This window comes from Sturnira hondurensis, unplaced genomic scaffold, assembly GCF_014824575.4.
Source record: "Sturnira hondurensis isolate 20B ecotype Veracruz unplaced genomic scaffold, ASM1482457v3 Scaffold0010448, whole genome shotgun sequence".
Taxonomy (NCBI): Eukaryota; Metazoa; Chordata; class Mammalia; order Chiroptera; family Phyllostomidae; genus Sturnira; species Sturnira hondurensis.
In genome coordinates, this window is record NW_028083079.1 from 886,847 (window position 1) to 905,467 (window position 18,621).

Below are 18,621 nucleotides of genomic sequence, written 5' to 3' on the forward strand. Positions count from 1 at the left end.
TTTCACATCAGCACACTTGGAGAGCACACATCTAGAAAAGAACGCGGTGGGAAAGATGCAGGTTAGATGTATGCAGGAACTTCCCTAGTTTGGAGAATTTAAGCATTGTAAGGAGGTCTCCAAGATCCTTCTGCAGCTCTTCCTAGAGGTTATTAACTATTCCCTCCGTTGGCACAAACCCTGACCAGTGTGTGATGATAGCACAGTAGAGTTTGCCAGGGGCTGCGTTACAGCCATCTCACATCTTCAGCCCAGCTCTGCCAGGTGGCTTGGGCAGGACTGAGCATTTTTCAGGCCAGGGAGCTGAGCCTTGGAGGCTTCAGCAGGACTGCTGATCCTCAAGGCTGCACGCTCCCCCTGCTCCTACAGCCCAGCTTCAGGAACAGACTGTTTGGGTGGACACTGCCTGGAAGCCTCAGAGACCTCCTCAGCCCTCAGCATCCCGCCGTGGATGTGGTGATGAGGACTAGCCCTGTCTTCATGTCTATTGTCTCTTCCCAGAGCCAGGTTCTGTCTTCTCCTGGGCCTTGTTCTGCTTGAAGTATGAGGCATTCAGTTCCCCAGGGAGGCCTGACCTGGGGAAGTGGGGAAACCATGTGGCTAGGGCTCCGGCAAAGTGCCAAGCTCAGCGCTTCGGCCTCAAGCCAGCCTGCTGTGGCCAGAAACTTGGGACTGTGGAGGAGGGTCCTGCTGCTGGCCAGGCTGGGAGTGCAGGCCAGGCACAAGCAGACGCAGCTGGATGGAGGGTAGCAGGCAGGGTGGAAGTGGCGCCATGTGTTCAGCTCAGTGGCTGCCTCTCTGAGATACAGAGGGACCGAGCATCAGGGGTCCTGAGCTGAGCATCAGAAATGGGATGTGCGGCTCAGCAGTGGAGGGATCTGACAAGCTGGCTGGGTGCTGGGGCCTTGGGCATGTGCTGGGCTTCAGTCTCTCACTGAAGCAATGACCTACTGAACTTCAGGGACTGCTAGGGTCTTTTCATCTCAGGCCATTTATGATTGTCCCAGTCAAATATTTGTTCCAGCACTTTTAAAGCTCCTATCTCCCCCCCCTGCCCCCCATCCATTATGCTCTTAACTACTAACTGTGCCCTAGATTCCTGGAGGTCATCTGCTGGACTCCTCTGAAGGGAGGGAGACCGAAGATGGGGACAGGGGCTGGGTATTGCAACCACCAAGACTGTGCGAGCAGAACCAGTCCTCAGCATCAGTCATGCCGTTCCCTCTTGGCCATTAGCCTGGAGTTCTCCTGAGCCCTTTGAGAGACCCCGGATTTACTGAGGTCCTCTCTGTGTATTCAGTGTCCAGGCAGAGCTAAGAGAAAGGGCGCTGGCCTCAGACTGCCGGGATTCAGATCCCAGCCCTGCTATTCCATAGCCGTGTGACTTTGAACAGGTTATCTTACCTCTCTGGGCCTCAGTTTCCTCATCTCTAAAATGGGGCAAGAACAGGACCTATGTCCTCAGACTGTGGGCGTTTGCTGTTGCCGTCATTGTTACCATCTCACCGTCATCGCCCACAGCTATACTCAGGCTACATTCTGCCTGCAGAAGTGCCTCCCGCTGGGATTTGCCTGTCCTGCCTTGCTCGTGCCTCAGAGCTGTGCCCTCACACTGCCGCTGCTTCCATGTGCCAGCAAAGGCTCGCCCTCTGTGCACTGTCTCAGCTCACCCCCTCGGTACCCCTCAGTGCACATCAGAGAACTCTGAGGCTTGGAGAGGCCTGTGGCTGGTGGAGGCAGGACTGGCATCGGGTTGCTCTGGTTGCACAGTCTCAATGGGTCAGCTGGCCTGGCCGCTGGGGCTGAGAGGAGTCCTTGAGCCAGCGTGGAGTTGCCTCTGAATGCAGACTCATGGGTTTGGGGCCTTCCTGGTGCCTGCTGGGTGTGGATGTGTTGGGCACGGCAGCCAAGATCCAGGCCTGGGGAATGCTGTCAAGGTCTCCATCTTGCTCTAGACTCCTTTCTCCCAGGCCTTGTCTGGGGATTGGGCCAAGTTCAAGGGTTCTTAGAAATCACACACACCAGCCTGTGCAAAACAGAGGGTCGAGTGAGGGTCTGTCCGAGGCTACACAGCCGGCCTGGAGGCAAACCAGGGTGAGTCTCCAGGCTGTCTCTGAGCACTGGACTTGGAGAACAGGGCACAGGATTTCCAAGTCCTGGCCCTGGTAGTCCATGTGGAGCTGACTGGCTGCCCGGCCCCGCCTCGGCCCCTGAAGAATTGTCTTCCTCTCCTGTCAGGCCCTCAACCCCAGCCTCCAAAGGTGGAGGCAGGGACTCAACACCTTCAGGACGCTCCCCTGACCACAGACCACCCAGGCCTGTCCCCGGAGGTTAGCGGGGTCCACCTCACAGCCTGACAAAGAGGGGCCAAATTGGGGCAAAGCTGGAGTTTGCCAAGGATGTGGGGAGAAGAATCTTAGATAGGGTCAGATGTATCCCTGCAGAGACCTGATCTGGAGGTGGGTCTGTACGTGCAAGCAGGCACGCACACAACACATGCACGCACGCACCTCTGCCACTCTCTGAAGTCAGTGGGGCGCAGATTCGAGCAGGCCAGGGTTTGTTTGTGCACAGCTCGTAGGAACGTGGCAGAGCCCAGAAAGATAGAACCTGGACTCAGTTCTGCCATATACTTGTTTTTTGGCCTTGGCCAAGGGACATTTCTTCCTGAGCCTCAATTGATAGCCTTCCCCTCAAGGGTAGATGTCAAAGGCAAGTAAAGTTTCATGTGCAAAGTGATTGGCTTGGTTGATATTGTTACCATGCCCTCATTTCCTCCCTCGGGTGTCTGGGTCAATGCCTTTCCTTGCCCTTCTGATCCAAGAGGGCTTCCTGACAGAGGAGGGGTTTGAGGGGAGTAGGATTGCTGGGCAGGGCAAGATGAAGGCCTGGATGCACGCACTTATCAAGGTCTCTGCTCAGCCAGTATGGACTTTGTAATTGGTTTGGGTTTTGTTTTTAGATTTAATCTGCTCCCTGGATTCCCCTGATAGCCTTAGAAACTAGGAATGAATTATCCTACATAAAAAATTGTTGCTGTTTGAACAGTTCAGGTATCCACTTGGTCAGAAAAACATGAAATTTCCTTGAAAAAGCAATGATCTGAATTCAGGGAGGGGGAGAACAGGTTTTCCCAAATTCCAAGCTTGAGGACTTTCTTTTCCTTTGGAAGCAGAGTGCAGTTGTCCCCTGCCACCCCAGGTGCGTCCACACAGCTGATGTTCTTCCAGCTGCCAGTCTCCCCAAAGAGTGTGGCACAGGGCCGGGCAGGGGGCAAGAGACCAGACCCGCCTCGGCGGGGGGACCTGACCTCTCTCCAAGCTGCCGAAACTCACCTGTAGCAACCGCACTGCTGTTCACCACCAGTGTAACCTTGTATTACCTCGACACTCAGCATTTCAGTCTCTTTATCTATAAAATAGGGATCGTGATTCCACAGGGTGGCTTTTGACGGGCATGTCACAATCATAGAAGGCTGGAAAATGCCTCACAGGCTACCTCCCCTTCTTCGACCAGTAGGGAAACTGAGACCCACAGAGAATGGAGATACTCATAATTCTCAGCAAATCAGCAGCTGGTCTCCAGACCTGAACTTAGAGTCCTGACCCCCCACTCTATCAGGACCAGGTCTCAGATTGGGAGGTCTGCATTTCCATGCTGGGGAGCTGGGTACCAGTTTCTTTTCTGGGGCTCTGAGGACGTGAGAAGAGGGCTCCCTGTCCACGGGCCCCACCACAACAGCCAGTCCCTGGGAAATTCCCTTGGTGGAGCATTGGGTGAGGGCTCAGGGGGATCCGGGATCCCACTGCTTGCCCAGGTCCCAGAACCAAGGAGCAAGACTGCGCAGACATGTCCTTGTGTGTGTCCCCTGAGGGGTCTGGATCAAAGCCACCCAGAGGTGTCAACTCTAATCTATGGGTGTTTGTTCTCTCTTGTGCCGTCAGGGGTTTCCCGGAGACTTTGGGGAAAGAGGCCCCCCGGGACTGGATGGAAACCCTGTAAGTATTTCAAGCCTTTGGGAACAGGAGAGGGGTTCAGAGGGAACACACAGCAGGTGTCAGGAACTGGAGCTTTGGGGTCAGGCAGACTGGGTCAGATCTCAGCCCTGCTGTCTACTACTTGGGTGCTCTTGGGCAAATTCAAATTGTGTGACTTCTCTGAACCCCCAGCTCCTGTCTACTCTGGAAGCCCTGTGACCCCACTCCCAGGGGACTTAGGAAGGTTCACAGGTCACACCCCATGGGAAGCCAGAGCTACTGCTGTCTTACAAAGCTCCAGAAATGTTTATGAGACGGCAGCAGCCTCAGGGAGCAGACAGTTTGCAGGCCCTGTTTGGAGAGGGGAGCTGAGTTCTAAAGAAATCTCCAGCACAGGCTTGTTTATAGAATTTGTAAATAATCTGAGGCCCGTTGAGGAGCCAGGTCAGCTTGCCCTGGGGAGCTGAGCCCGCCTTTCCCTTCCCATCCCGGGCACAGCCTTGGTGAGAGGAAGCCTGGAGGTGCGGACCATGTCCAGAGCGCCTTGGAACACCTGCCGTGTCCCCCACCTCTCCTTGGGGCTTCCCTCCTGAGCAGCTGTGCCATCTGTGCTCCCTGAAGAGGTAGCTGCTGGATCTGTAATTAGCACCTAAAGATGCTCTTCTTCCATTTCCACAAAGGCTCCCTGGGGCTGACCCCTGGGCTCTCTGGGGGCTGAAGCCCTGGCCTCAGAGCCAGGTGGGCCTGGGTTGAATCCTGCCGTACGACTTGCCAGACATGGTGCTTGGACAAACCAGTTCACCTCTCTGGATCTCAGTTTCCTTCTCTGTAAATCGGGGGGTCAGGATGCCGGCCTCTGAGGGCTGTTGGGAGAATGAAACGGGAGAGGGGAAGGGTTTTGGCCTGTGACCATTTTTCCCTGGGTGGAGCCGTATGGATAGTAGGGCGCATATTAACGGGGCACAGTCCCTGCCCTCGAGAAGCTCAGGGCGTCTCCCAGTTATCTCACAAGGTGAAGCAGCAGATGGGTGGGCTCAAGGAGGGCCCAGGTGCCGTGGAGGAGGGAGAGGAGTAGGGAAGACTCTTGAGGAAGGTGACGTTAGAACTGGGCTGAAGAAAGAGGCGAGGAGACATTGCAGGGGGAGGAAAGAACACGGGCAAAGACATGGAGTTGAGAAACCAGCGCCTTTCCTTCATTGGATTAACCAGGATGTGATGTCATCCTGGAAGGCCCCTGAGGAGGGGCAGGGATGACTTTACACTCGTGGCCTAGAGGAACAGAAGGAAGACCTAATGTGTGGTCCCAGCTCTGCCACGCAGTTGTCGTGTGGCTTTGGACAAGTCTCTTCCCTTCCCCAAGCCCTGGGGTCCCTCGTTTGAAAGCCAAGGCTGCTTCTCACCCCCACCTCCTCTTCTTAGTGGATGGAGTGATGACCTTTGTCTGAGCAGCCCTGGGATGGCACAGAGGATGGCAGACAGACCCCCTGGGTGGTGTGGGCAGTTCTCATTGATAATCACCACTTTTACAACCCCTTATTTTTATTCACATCTTTGCATTTTGAACTTGATCCAAGCCCCTCTACCATCTTTCCTGGTGCAGGCAATTGAAGGTCCACTTACAGAGATGAGCAAAGAGAAACTTGCCCACTGCCCTACACAACCACATCTCCTGACTCCTGGGCAAGAGCTCTCTCAGCATCTCGGAGGCCCTGGGAGGCCTTGGGAGCCTGTGGGAGTTCTGTAAGGGCCCTGAGCACCTCCTGGCTGAGAGAGGTGGGAGGCTAGCCTGGTAGCTCTCACCCTGGGGCCCTCAAAACTGTGGTATTTCTTGCACTTGACCCTGGGCAAATCATTTAACTCTGAAACCTTGGTTTTGCCATCTGTGGAACGAGGACAAAGTGAGAGCTGGGCCCAGCACCTTGCACGTCCTTGTTCCCATGACCAGGACTCCACCCATTCCTTCACACTGACGATTTGGAAATCCGACCTCCCCATTTTACTGACATGGAAAGCTGACGGCAGAGGGGCAAGGGTCTTGTCCAAACCTTAGGCCAGGCTCAGGAGAGCCACCCGTCAGGAACAAGGAATGGTTAGCTCAGAGGACTCGAGCCACCAGGCACCCACATGCAGGATGGTGTGGACAGGGTGGCTCCTGAGGGAAACAGGGCAACTAACCACCTTGGTCTCTGTTTGCAGGGAGAACTGGGCCTGCCAGGGCCCCCAGGAGTCCCCGGCCTCATTGTAAGTACACAGATGCCTGGGGAGGGAGAGGGCCAGGAGGCAAGGTGTGGGGAACAAGCGACAAGTCCTCTGAAAAGTCCCCTCTCTCATCAAACCCCAGGAAGAGCTGGTGTAGGACAGACCAGTCTGGACAGGGGGCCGAGGGAAGAAGGCCCCTCTGCGTGCTCTCGAGTGCATTACCTACTTTTGCCGAGTTCCTTTCTTCACTCGTTCAATGGGGAGGGCACTTGGAGCATGGCACTGCTGATGTACTTTCACACCCATAGCCTCTCCGTCACTCTGCGAGGAGGTGTAGACATGCCCATCTGACAGGTGGGGTGCTTCTGGACTTTGGAAGCAGACCACCTGAGTTCAAGTCACAGCTCTGCCACACCCTGGCTGTGTGCCCTGGGCCAAGTTACTTACCTTCTCTGAGCTTTAGTTCCTCGTCTTTAAAATGGGGCTGATGGTAGAGTCCTCTTGGGGTGGTTGTGAGGATTAAATGAAGCCTCACGTGTACAGTTCTTGGCCTGAGGTCTACCACTTGGTAAATGTGCAATTAGTGGGCAATATCATTGTATCCATTACTGTTATTACCTCCTTATGTGCCCGGCATTGAGAGAGGCTTGTACACAGGGAAGTGGGAAGCAGTCTAACCTCTGATTCCTCCCAGATTGGGGCAGGTCTTATGGAGTGAGTGGTTCTACTAGCCCAAACTGGGGCTCCCTCCTGGGCCTTCAGAGGCTTGGCCTTGACCTTGGACCTGGTCGCAAGGGTCAGTGAGAGGCCTGAGCCTGGGAAATGACTCTAGGAACTTCCATAGGGTTTGATGCCCACCCTGCTCTTTCCCCTGGCTTATTCCTCTTGGGGTTTCAGTCTGAGGGGCTGTGGTGGTCACAAGCAGACTGTTCCTTGGCGCTTCAGCCACTCCAGCTGTTTGTTCAGAGGGAGGCCGGAGAAGGCCCGGGGGGTGGGGGACAGGTTGTGGAGCTCCACTGTTCTGGGAGGCCAGTCCTGGGAAGAGGGCCCAGAGGCCCTCAGGGTCAGTGTGCTTCTGTTAGATGAGTGGGTTGGAGATGGAGAGTCAGATCAGCCTATGTCCAAATCCTGGCCTCCCCTCCTCCTGGCTCTGTGGTATTGCTTCCTTGGACCTCAGGGATCCCACCTGGAAGGTGGGCTCCTTGTGCGCACTGTTGTTAGGACCACAGATATACACATCTGGTCTGGTCCATAGCCAAGGAGGAACCAGATTCCTTTAGGTTCAAGTCCAAGCTCTACCATTCATTTAATTGCAATACAGAGTCAATTTCTTTACCTCCCTGTGCCTTAACTTCCTCATCTGTAAAATAGGGATAATATGAGTACCTGTCTTGGAGGATTGTTGCAAGCATTTAAAGAAACTAGTACCTATAAAGTGCCTAGTACGTAATACATACTCAAAAATACTATTATAGTATTTTTAAAAAGATTTTATTTATCTTTAGAGGGGAAGGCTATTATAGTATTATAATAATAATGATAGATGATGACGATGATACATATGTACATAGGATATTTTGTGCCTGGTAGCTACATTGAGAAAGATTGAAAAGTCACATTGGAACTTAATGGGAGAGGATGCAGCAATTGATTAGTGATGCCTGCCTTGGCCCTGGATGAGGACCTGTCAACACATGAGTCATATATATGCCATTCATCCCCAATGTCCTTTGCTGAGCACCTTGTTTGGCACAAGGCACTGACCTAGATGCTTTGGAAAAATCAGCCTGTGCTCTGACAGAGAACCTGGCTCCCTGGGGAATTTCCAAGTGTCCTAGTCTAACCTCCTCTAGGCTCAGCAGAGGTCTCTTCTGGAGCTTCTTGGTCACGTGGTCGCGGAACTCCAATGTGAACGCCCTGGTGTTAGACGGGCCCTCCTGTGGGAGCCCACTCCATTTCCACAGAGCTCTCACTGTGCAAATGTTCCTGTGTGTCCATCCCATGTCACTGTCCTGCCTGTGCGAGAGGCCACCAGAGACGTAGGGACGGTCATTGTCTGCTCTCCCCAAGGCTGCTTCCTCAAGCTGTGTGACCCCAGCCCCTACAGCTTTAATGAAGGGATGTTTATGTGTCCTGGCTGTCATCCTTGGCACATGTTCCTATTTGTCATTGTCCCCACGTCCTCTACATTGGCTCCTCAGAGGGTGGAATTGCTCGGCCCAATTCTGGAGACGGAGACGCTGCCATCATGGACCTGGGTCCTCCCAACTCTTCACAAAACTCGTGCCCACCAGTGCTCCCCTTTGTCTCTACAGTTCGTGTTGCCGGTTAAAATGTAACACACCCAGACAGATTTGAATGTCAGCTGCAATAGTTAGAACACATTTAGACAAAAACATCACTCACTGTTTATCTGGCATTCAATTTAACTGGGCAGTCTATTTTTATTTGCTCAATCTGGCAACCCTGTCTGCAGTATTTCTTAGTGGAATCCCATTTGCCAGATGGAAAAACTGAGGCCCTTGGTCAAGGTCCCACACAAGGCAGGAGAGGGTGGAGGCATAATCGGGGGCTTTGTCTCCTAACTCCTAATCCAATGTGCTCCTGTTCCTGCTCCCCTCTGAGGGGTCTTAGCCAGGGTGAGCCCTGGGGACCCCAGCATTGCTCAGATGATGCACCCCCCCGACATCACTTTTTGAAGAGCTGATGAGTTTCTTCCTCATGACTCCCTCTTGTCCTGGGGCTCTCTTCAATACTCTCAGCCTCTCTTTGCACTTTTACATACCCTTTGCTGCCAAGGTGACTGTCCGGGGTGCCTTTCTCCTTGTGCCTCGGGGGTCACAGTGCTGGACTTGAGACCACCAGATCTCTGCTGCCCACCCCCAAGCCCACACCCTGCACCAGGCAGAGTCCTCTCCAACCCAAAACACTCACCACCCCCACCCTGGATTTTGGGAACAGTGGCTTCAGTGCCTGGAGGAAAAGTTGCCTCCCCAAAGTGTGGGGAAAAAAGGAATTTCTAACTAGGAGTTAAAAGGGGGGAGATGGACTGAGTCACCTTTGGTTTCCCAGAGGATGTGGGTTTTTAGCTGAGCAAATGGGAATTCCATGAATTGGTAATCATTTTAATGGAGATTCATATTTATTCAGTTCTTCTGTCTAGTCAGCTGAAGCAATTTGTATGCAGACCGACGTTGAAACTTCCCCTGTCACCTGGGTCTCTGCAGCCAGGAGGAAGGGCAGGAGAGAGCAGACAAACTTTTCCAGAGCATCTGCCTTGTGCTTGACATGCATTAGGCTCTGGGAGCCTTGAGATTCTTCAGGCGGCCTGCGACAGCCTGGGCACCCAGATGGGGAGGCTCGGCCGAGGTCACCAGCTAGGGGCTTGCAGCCCAGGCCCCTGGGACCCCCTGCCTGCAGCCGCTGAGGTGAGAGACTGCCGCCAAACAGCCTCCTTTGAGTAATTGAAACCCTTTGGCTGGCCCTCAAGAAAATTGTGCCTGATTCCAGAATCTGCTCAACAAAAAAGATTTGTCTTTTTTTATTCTGAGTGAGACTGAAGGAATTTTGGCTCCTCCATTTAAAGAGACACAAGACTATGTGATCTGGCCCAAACCCAGTGCATGGGATATAGTGGACGAGCCCACCACATTCTGCCACTAGTGATCACCCTGCTTTGTTTCCTTGTCTGCAGAGCGAAGTCCTCAGCCCCACTCACTGATCATTGCCAAACCCTGTGCTAAATACTCAATTATCACAGCAAGTCTCTCAGGGTAGGGAGTGGGGTCACCATGCACAGTTAAGGAAATTGAGGCTCGGAGAGGCTGGAGCACCTGCCCAAGGTCACATAGTCAATAAGCTGGACCTGGGCCTATGGGCACCACTCACGCTGTTTGCCATTATGCCCCACAGGCAGGTCCGCAAGACTTCTGTGCTGAGTGGAGACAGCGGAGGCGTGAGGACATGGACTGGCAGTGCCAGGGGCCGTTCTGTGTGAGAGTTGGTGCTTATTAGGATCGCACAGGAGCCAGGACTGGCCCTAGCCGCCAAGTCCCTGTCCCCAAGCTAGGGGCCCTCTATCAGTTTCTGGAAAGAGGCCTTGTCATCTTCAAAGGCAGTTCCAGGGAACGCTGAGGCAAGATTTTCTGCCTAGAGGTTTGGTAAATGAGAGTTTGCAAGGGTATCTTTTTTCAACCATTCATTAGGCTCCTTTTAATGGCTCTTTTGGGGCACGGGGGAGGTGGTAGCCACATAGGCACATACAGAAATGGCCATCAGCATGCAATGGGCTAGCAGTGAAAGCCACGTCAGGTTCTGAGACCCGACGGCAGGGGCCCAACCTGGCCTATGGAGCCTGGGCACCCAGAAGGACAAGTGGGTGTTAACCGTACAAGCACACAGGTATAGGAAACAGTTGCCAAGGATGTCACAGCTGCAGAGACAGCAGGGCAGGAAGGCGAGACGTATGAGGGATGGAGGCCCATCAGCACCTCTGCACCCTGGGTTTTCCTTTAGGGGTCCCTAGCAAACCCCATGGCATACTTCAGAGGGTCAGAACTATTTTTATTCAAAAATAGTTTTTGCATTGGAAGCCTGTCTTCAGGCCTCATCTTACAGGTTGTATCAACTAGGAAAGGCATCCTCGGCTCCTTTCTCAGAGTAAAAAGTCAACCCAGGGCTAGTGAGCTTGGACCATGAGGCCAGCCAGCCAGACAGACCTGGGTTCTGGTCCTGCCTGTGCCCCCCACTCCTCGCTTAGTCTTGGGCAAGTTGCTTCACCTCTCTCTCTAAGGCTTGGTTCCATGGCATGGAATGGAGAACGATGCTGACCTCATGGGGTTGCTGTGAGCAGCTGGCGAGTGCCGGCGCTGCATGCACCGTGGTTCTTGGCACAGCGTGAGCTCTTGCTAAAGAGGATCTGATGAGACTTGAAGTGTCGAGCGTGGTGTCTGGCACACAGTAGGAGCTCTGTAAGTGGTTGCAGATGTGGCTGGCTGTGTTCTTGGTGGGAGCCAGCGAGATGAGGGCAAAGTGTGTAGAGCCATGTCTGGGAGCTTAGGCAAAAGTGGAAACAGCATCCAAAAGAAGGGTATTACTCATTGTTCTTTCTTGCGGGGACACTCTGCCAAGCCTCCCGTGAGGGTGTCTAATGCGGAGAAGACTGGTGTACTTCAGGCTGTGCTGGAGGGGAAGTGGCGTGGAGTTTTCTCGGTTTCTACCCCAGATGCATTGATATCCCAATATGGGGGTCCCATTGACATGAGAAGACCTGCTCTACGTGAGTGCCACCTTCTCCCCATGTCCCCTGCAGTCAGAGTCCCTTTTCCATGATTCCTTGTCCGTTGGGGTGGACCCCCTCCTTTGGGCCCTGCCCCACCACACACAGACACCTTTGGAGAGGCCCCACATGCGTGGTGCTGCTGTGGCCCCCACGGCCCCACACGGGCATCGCCCAGGCCTGTGTTGAATCCAGTCCCCACACAACAAGCCGCCTTCAATCCTGGAGCGGGGAAGAAGGGGCCTGTGTTCCTGGAGCTGCTACTGGTCCTGTGCCCGCCCCGGGGCCGAGTTGGAGCCAGTGTGCCAGCAGAGCCCGCTTTGTTTATTTGTGCACCACGGGGAGCTCGGGCAGGCTACCCCTGGCTCCCTCCATCCAGGAAAAGAGAGGGGGATGTTGCCAAAATGATCTGTAAAGTGTAGGTCTCTGAGGAGCTGGCTCTCCCTCTGCCTGCAGCCTTCCCCGCCAGTGAGCCCTGCTTCTTCACTCTCTCCTCCCCGAAGCTTACTTCAGACTTGCCTAGAAGCTCTGGAGGTGGACACTGCCTGGTGTAAATCTCAGCTCTGCCGGGCTCTGATTTGCTCAAGCCCTAACGTCTCAGGGCCTCAGTTTACTCTTCTGTGAAATGGGGACAGTGGTCGATCGGATCTCTAAGGGCTGGTGTGAGGAACAGTAGAGCTGAGGCAGGTCGGGCGCTTCATGCAGGGCCTGGCAACCGGCGTCGTCTGTGTGACTGTTGGCACCTGTAAAACCGACCTCACTTTCTCAGTGAGGTTTCTAGATGGGAACCGAAAGCAGGTTTTCTTAGCGAAGGCTCCACTAGAAGGTTTGGTTTGACCCCATCAGGTGAGGTCCCGAAAGGGAAGGTGTTTTGCCCAAGCTCACACAGGAGGACCACAGGCAGACTCAGCACCTGCCTCTGCTGATGACGCTATTCCGGTGGGGTGGGGAGATGGGAGGGAATCAGCATGGCCTCCCCGGGTCATACAGGGACTGGGGGCTCTGCACAGGCCCCGGGACCCTGCTCTAGGAGTCAGGCAGGAATGCGATTTTTCATTCTCTGCCCAGCCTCCCGCCAAGCAGTCTCCCGGCAGCTCCGCCAGGGGAACCTGTTCTCCTGTGCTGGCTCCCTGGGGCAGCCTTCGTTCCCCCAAGGTTTCAGAGCACTTGCCAGGGGCCTCCATGGAGCCTGCCCCAGGGATGTGGGAAACTGAGGCCCGGAGAGGCCCAACACACTGACAGACTCACGTGGCAGCCGGGGCATGTAGACCTACTACAGAGGACATAAAAGGGAAAGAAGAGAATATTTTCGGGGGCTCCCTTTCTCTGGTGTGGGCTTAATAGTATGCCTGTGGCTGGGGGCAGCAGTGAGGGTGGTTGGGCAGTGAAGGGATTGGCGGGAAAGAGGGTGGGCCTGTTTAAAGAAAATGCAGCCCCTTTAGTCCGTAAACCGTGGTTTCTCACCTCGGCACAGCTGGCACTTAGAGCCGGATGATGCTCTGTTGGGGGAGGCTGGCCTGTACACGGTTCCACATTTGGCAGCGTCCCTGGCCTCCAGCCACTAGATGCTAGTAGCGCCTCTTCAGTTATGACAATCCAAAATGCCACCAGTCATGTAAGTCCATTGCTCACTCTTCGAAACAACTCCAGGAGGTGCATGTTCCCATTGGCTAGATGAGGAAACTGAGGCACAGAAAGGTTAGCCCACCCCCTGCCCCCAAAGCAATGCGTGAGCAGCAGAGGAGAGATGGGACCAGGCGGCCTGGCTCTGACTTACGCTGGGACACTGCCCCCGGCTCTCGGGGGTCTAGGAACTTTGCGCTTCCCACCTGCGATGGTCTTGTCTGATCTAAAGCTGGGTTTCTGGCCTGTGGTCCAGGATCTTACAGATCTACTGGGTCTGTCTCCAACGCAGGGGTGTCCGTGATTGACAGCCGACCTCTTCCTTGCCCGGCCCAGAGAGATTGTGGGAAGAAGGAGGTTCCTCCCCGTCACGAAGCTGGCGGAGTTAGAGTCCCCGTTTGCTTGTTTAACCCTTACAGCAGCTTGCTCCGGGAGAAGGGTCACTGTCCCCATTTTATAAATATTTATATAGATGGAGGTCCACAGAAGTCAGACGAGATGTCCAGAGTCCCTTAGCTAGTGAGGGATGTAAAGGATCTAATTTGGAGTAGAAAGATCTGATATCTAATATGAAATGGAAAGAAGCGGTGGGGGGGGGACAGCAATCAAAAAATGACGTTGGGAGAGGACCTATGTAAAACTTACTCCAGCACTTCAGTGGTGGAGTAAGACTAAAGAATGTTCTAATTTCCCAGAGCAGTCACTCGGGGCTGCATCCTGGGAACCCATCCCCAGGGACCCTGGGAACCCAGGCCAGCCTCCTTCGGGTCAGCTCTCACAGCATCTTCTTCTCTTTCTGTTTCCAGGGCGACATGGGAGCACTGGGTCCAATTGGCTACCCAGGACCTAAGGGCATGAAGGTAAACAGGGCCGTACCCTATTCCGGGCCTCATCTTAGCACCCCCCGACCCATTTCAGCCAGAAGGAAGGGCACCAGATGTGTTGTTGGGGGAGGTGAGGACATGCGTTGGAAGGATGCTCAGAGCAGTGCTGGGGTGGAAGTAGGTAGGTTGGGAGCTCAGTCCTTCCCAGGCCTGAGAGCCAATTATCTGTTTGTTATTAATGCCAGACATCTTTATTGGGCAGCAGTCCTCAAGCTGAGGGTGAATCTGATATGGTTCAGACCTCGTCACCATGGGCATAGACACTACAGTGGCAAACCACTGAATCCACACATCCCCGAGGGAGACGAGTGTACAGGAGAAGGGTGGGCCGGTGCCGCTAGGACCCTGTTCCAGGGATGACCCCACTGGCCAGCATGCATGTGACACTGCTCATTAAGCCCACCTGTCCCCACCAGCACCCTTTCCCCTTGGATTTCTCTAGGGCTGTGGCTCGTGAGTCCTCCGCCCCTTTTCTTGCCCCTCAGCCCACCGTGCTGGGAGCTGGGCTCAGTGCCCCTTTTACAGATGAGAACACAGAGCACAAGGGGCTCACAGCAAGTCAGCAGGTGTAAGCCAGGCCTCCTGATGTCAGTGGCTTTGAGCTGCCCTCAGAGCTGGACCCCTGCCTTTATTTTGCAGGGACTGATGGGAAACGTGGGGGAGCCCGGACTGAAAGGTGATAAGGTGATCTGAATACTCCCTTGTTGCACCGTGTTTTATCTGCATGCCACCCCCCTCTGCCTCCCCCGCTGCTGCTGACTTCTCGCCAGTCTTTTCCCCTGCACTTCTCCTGTGTCTCCTCTGGCCCCCCTAAATCTCTGCTCCCCAGCTTCTCTCTTGTGACACTGTGGGGCTCAGACAGGTGGTTCGGGGGGCAGGCAGCCTTGGCAGGTAGAGCTTGGGGGACTGTCGAGGCATGGCTGGGAGTAAAGCAAGGCAGGTGTCTGGATTTAGAGAGTAAAGCAGGGGCCAGCATCCAGCTTTGAGGCCAAGGCCACAGAATGAAGAGGGTGGGGGTGGCAGGCGAAGGTGGGGGTGTCGTTGAGATGATGGGCCTCTGAGACCTCTCCAGACACAGGAAGAAACAAATTCGCATCCACTGTCCAATGGGAACTGGGAACCCATCCCAGACAGATGGGAAAATGCAACAGAAAAGCCTGGATGGGCCCGCTTTCCTCCCAGTCACCATGGGGAGGCTACCCCTCCCCCATGTGTCCTTTGTACAGCCTCGCAGCTGAACTCTCTGTGTCTCACCCTGTGCCACAGCAGAGCTGGAAGTGGCTAGGTCGGTCCCCAAGGCCCAAATGGCCAGTACCCAGCCTGGGTCATGCAGCACCTGAGTGACAGGGACACGGGTGGGGGGGCTGTTTGTGCTCTGCCCTGCGGCTGTCTTCCTGCCCTCTCCCCAAAGCCCCTTAAGGAGGGGCCCTTCAAAGGGAGTGCAGGAGGGCGTTTGGGCAGCACCCAAGTTCCTACAAGCCTGAGTGGGGGGAGGAGGCCAGACTCCCACTGTATCTGTCTTCAGATGGCTCTCCTCCTCAACCTGAGAAACAGGGGCAGGTTCCAGTGCTGGGTACCACCTGGCCGCTCTGTAGGGATTAACCCCACCATCCTTCATCCCCCGTGAGGTAGGAGGCTTGCTTGAGGCCATACAGCTGGTGATGAGTGTCAGGATTCGAACCCAGCCACCTGCCTCCAGACACCTCAACTGGGGACAGGATAGAAGTCAGAAGGGCTCAGCTGATGTGGCCCTCAGAGGCCACCTCCTCCAGGGCCTGCTTCTTGCAGTTGGGGGAGCAGGCACAAAGAGAAGGAGCTTGTCGAAGGCGCCCAGTGATCTGCTGGCTCCTGGACTTGGAGAGAGCCAGAACTGCTTGGCTGTGATGGCCACACCCAGATTGTCTTACCAGCCCCCTGACCTGTAGGTCCCCAGGGGTGTGATGCTACTAATCCCAGTCCTTTCTCCATCTGTTTCCACCTCTTCTGTCCCCCACTGTCATACCCAAGCCTACAGCTGCAGCCGCTGCTGCCCTCACCCCGCCTCCAATTCTGCCCCCTGGTGCTTCTCTGCTGCCTGCTGAGCTCCCCTTCAGGGCCCTCCCACTTGCAATGGGGGTCTTTCTGTTGGAAGCGGTGGGGGGGCTTCCCACAGCTACCCATTTACCCTGAGGTTGGAGACATCAGCACTCTGGAAATGCTGGAGTCATGGATGAGGGGGAAAGGAAGTGGGGGAAATGGGAATGTAGGCAGTGAGCTTTTTATAGGCTCCTATGCAGAGCTGGCCTCCAGCTCACTGTTTCTTCAGGAACATGGAAATAAATGTGTTCCCTAGGACTCGGCTGGCCTGCCGGCACGTGGCGCCTGGGACGTTCGGAGATGTGAAAGCTCTGGGAGGGGGGGAAGAGGAGGAAGAAATTGTTTTCCTGCCCATCAAATAAGTCTTTGGGGCTGAAAAGAAGAAGAAAAGAAAAAGCAGTCTCTTTTCCACCCCTTTGGAGGGGAGGGGCCTTAATGTTGGAAGTTGGATTATGATCAGCCCCTCCTCCCCAACCCCCCATCCCCGTCCACCACCCGGGCTCTTCCTGGGGATGGAGGAGTCATTGCTTCATGTTCCGTGGTCGTCCTGCCTGGAATATTAGATTTTCCATGACCCAGCCTGGCCTCCGTCCCACTTACAACCCCTTGGCTCCCTCTCCCTGTGTGGAGGCAATTTCTGGGACCAAGACTCCTGCTCCAGGTTCAGCTTTCTCCAAATCCATTGTCCTGATTTCTTACGTGCCTTGTAAAACACTTTTTTACCCCTCACTCCTCCTTTGGACATTTAAAAAAATGTTCCTTGGTCGCTAAAGCTCTGGATGTTGTACAAGGTTTTCCAAATTGGAAAAACTGAAGTTAAGTTTAAAAAAAACCAGTTTTTTGTTGTTTTGTTTTTTTGTTTAAATTCTGGCTGTTGTTCTACCAAGGAAGTTCTTCCACTGAATCTGCATGACACGGGTCCTCTAAGAGTGTCCATTCCTCCAACGGCTCCTGGGGCTGAGAATTCATCCTGAGTCCTGGGGCCAAAGTACCGTTGGTAATGACTGCCACAGAAAGCTAGAAAGGAGGAGGGCTGTGCGAGGTGGCCCCCGCTCTAAGGAGAGACCCTGTCTGGTTCTGCGGCAGCTCATTCACCAGGACGAGGCCAAAGGCAGAGAGAACAGAGGAGGCCTCCCCCCGGCCAGAGGCGGGGTCAGCTGCCTACACAATACGTCATCTCAGAAAAGAAACACGAAGACCCAGCTCGAGATCAGTTGACTCTGTTTACATATTGTCTTCACAAGCCAGGCTCTCTGGTTCCTCGGGTGACAGGCTGGCTAGGAGCAGCTCGTGAGAAGTAGACTGAAGCTGATTCTTGGCATGGAAACTCCCACAGAAGGAAGAAGTGGCAGCTTGCAGCCTGGTGGTGAGAAATGTGGAGCAACAGCAGATGCCAGCACTCAGAAAGCACCGAAGTGCGGGGCCATGGCACGGGTTACCCTTGGCCCTGTGTGATGTCAGCTGATGATGAAGTTCAAGGGGCAAGGAGCAGTACCTTGCGCCTGCAAGTGGCAGTCAGTCCGCTCTGCTGGGGAGGCCAGGTGGCACTGAGCAGTTTAGCTTCTGTTGATAGAGTTTCCAGCCATCTGAGTAACCCCAGGCAGATCTGCAGATAGGCTGGGTCCCCCAGGGCCTGCCTTCCCCACCCCAGGTGGGAAGCTGCCCTCTTCTCTAACAAGGCTGCTGGTCAGATCAACTTTGGGAACAGTCTGGGCGAAGCTGTACCTTGCCAGTGGGTCTGCAGGTAGGGGAGGCTTCCAGAACCCACTGTGTTCTCCATCATAACCTTCTTTGCTGGTGTGTATTTAGGGTGAACAAGGGGTTCCAGGTGTGTCAGGAGATCCCGGATTCCAAGGAGACAAGGTAATTTTGGCCAATCTCCCCCTCCTGCTCTTCCCTGGCCCTGGCTTCCTCTCCCAGGGCCCGTCAAACTCCAGGACCTACGCACAAGATAGCATCCTTTCAAACAATCCTGTCTTTTCTGTCCTCAGTTTATGTTCTCAGCATCTCTGTCCTGCACTGTACAGACCTCCAAGTTATTTCCAGGCCCCCAGCCAGTCCCTGCTAGTCCGCCTACCTCACTACCACACACTTGTTCCCCTGAGGGCACAGCTTTGCTCTCTGCTCACAAGCTCTCCGTGGCTCCCTACTGCTCCCAGAAGGAAGGCCCAGCTCCTCACTGCCAGCACCCAGGACCTCAGTGAGCGGGCCCCTCTGATACCCTTTTGTCCCTCATCCTTGCAGCCCCACTGACCTACCCACTGCTTCTCTAGGCTCTGCACACGATGCTGCCTTGCCTGGTATACCCTCTGCCCGGCCTTTGCTCGGCCCAACCCTGCCCCATTTTTCAGGACCTGCTCCCATGCCATTTTCTCCATCTGCTCGGGGCGTAGCCATTTCATTTTCTCAGCAGCCTGAGCAGCCTGTTTGAGCTGACCCGTGGCAGTGCCCTTCTCCCCTGGTAGATGGGCCCTTGTGCTCAGCCCCTGGCCAATAGTATGCTCACCAGACTGCCCAGTGCGGCTGCACTCCGGGTCCTGCATGGAAGAGTGAATGTCTAGGGCATGTCTGAGTGAGTGAATGA

The 18,621-nt window shown here is 54.7% G+C and overlaps 1 protein-coding gene across 2 annotated transcripts in view; it reads left to right on the top strand.

Moving 5' to 3' along the window:
• The window catches only part of COL27A1 (collagen type XXVII alpha 1 chain), a 130,167-nt gene that overhangs the window by 46,556 nt on the left and 64,990 nt on the right, over positions 1–18,621 (top strand). For both annotated transcript variants that reach the window (XM_037059120.1, XM_037059119.1), the window contains exons 13-17: positions 3,945–3,998; positions 6,174–6,218; positions 13,884–13,937; positions 14,601–14,645; positions 17,847–17,900. In XM_037059120.1, coding sequence (XP_036915015.1) covers positions 3,945–3,998; positions 6,174–6,218; positions 13,884–13,937; positions 14,601–14,645; positions 17,847–17,900 — 252 coding nt within the window. The remainder of the gene's footprint in view (positions 1–3,944; positions 3,999–6,173; positions 6,219–13,883; positions 13,938–14,600; positions 14,646–17,846; positions 17,901–18,621) is intronic.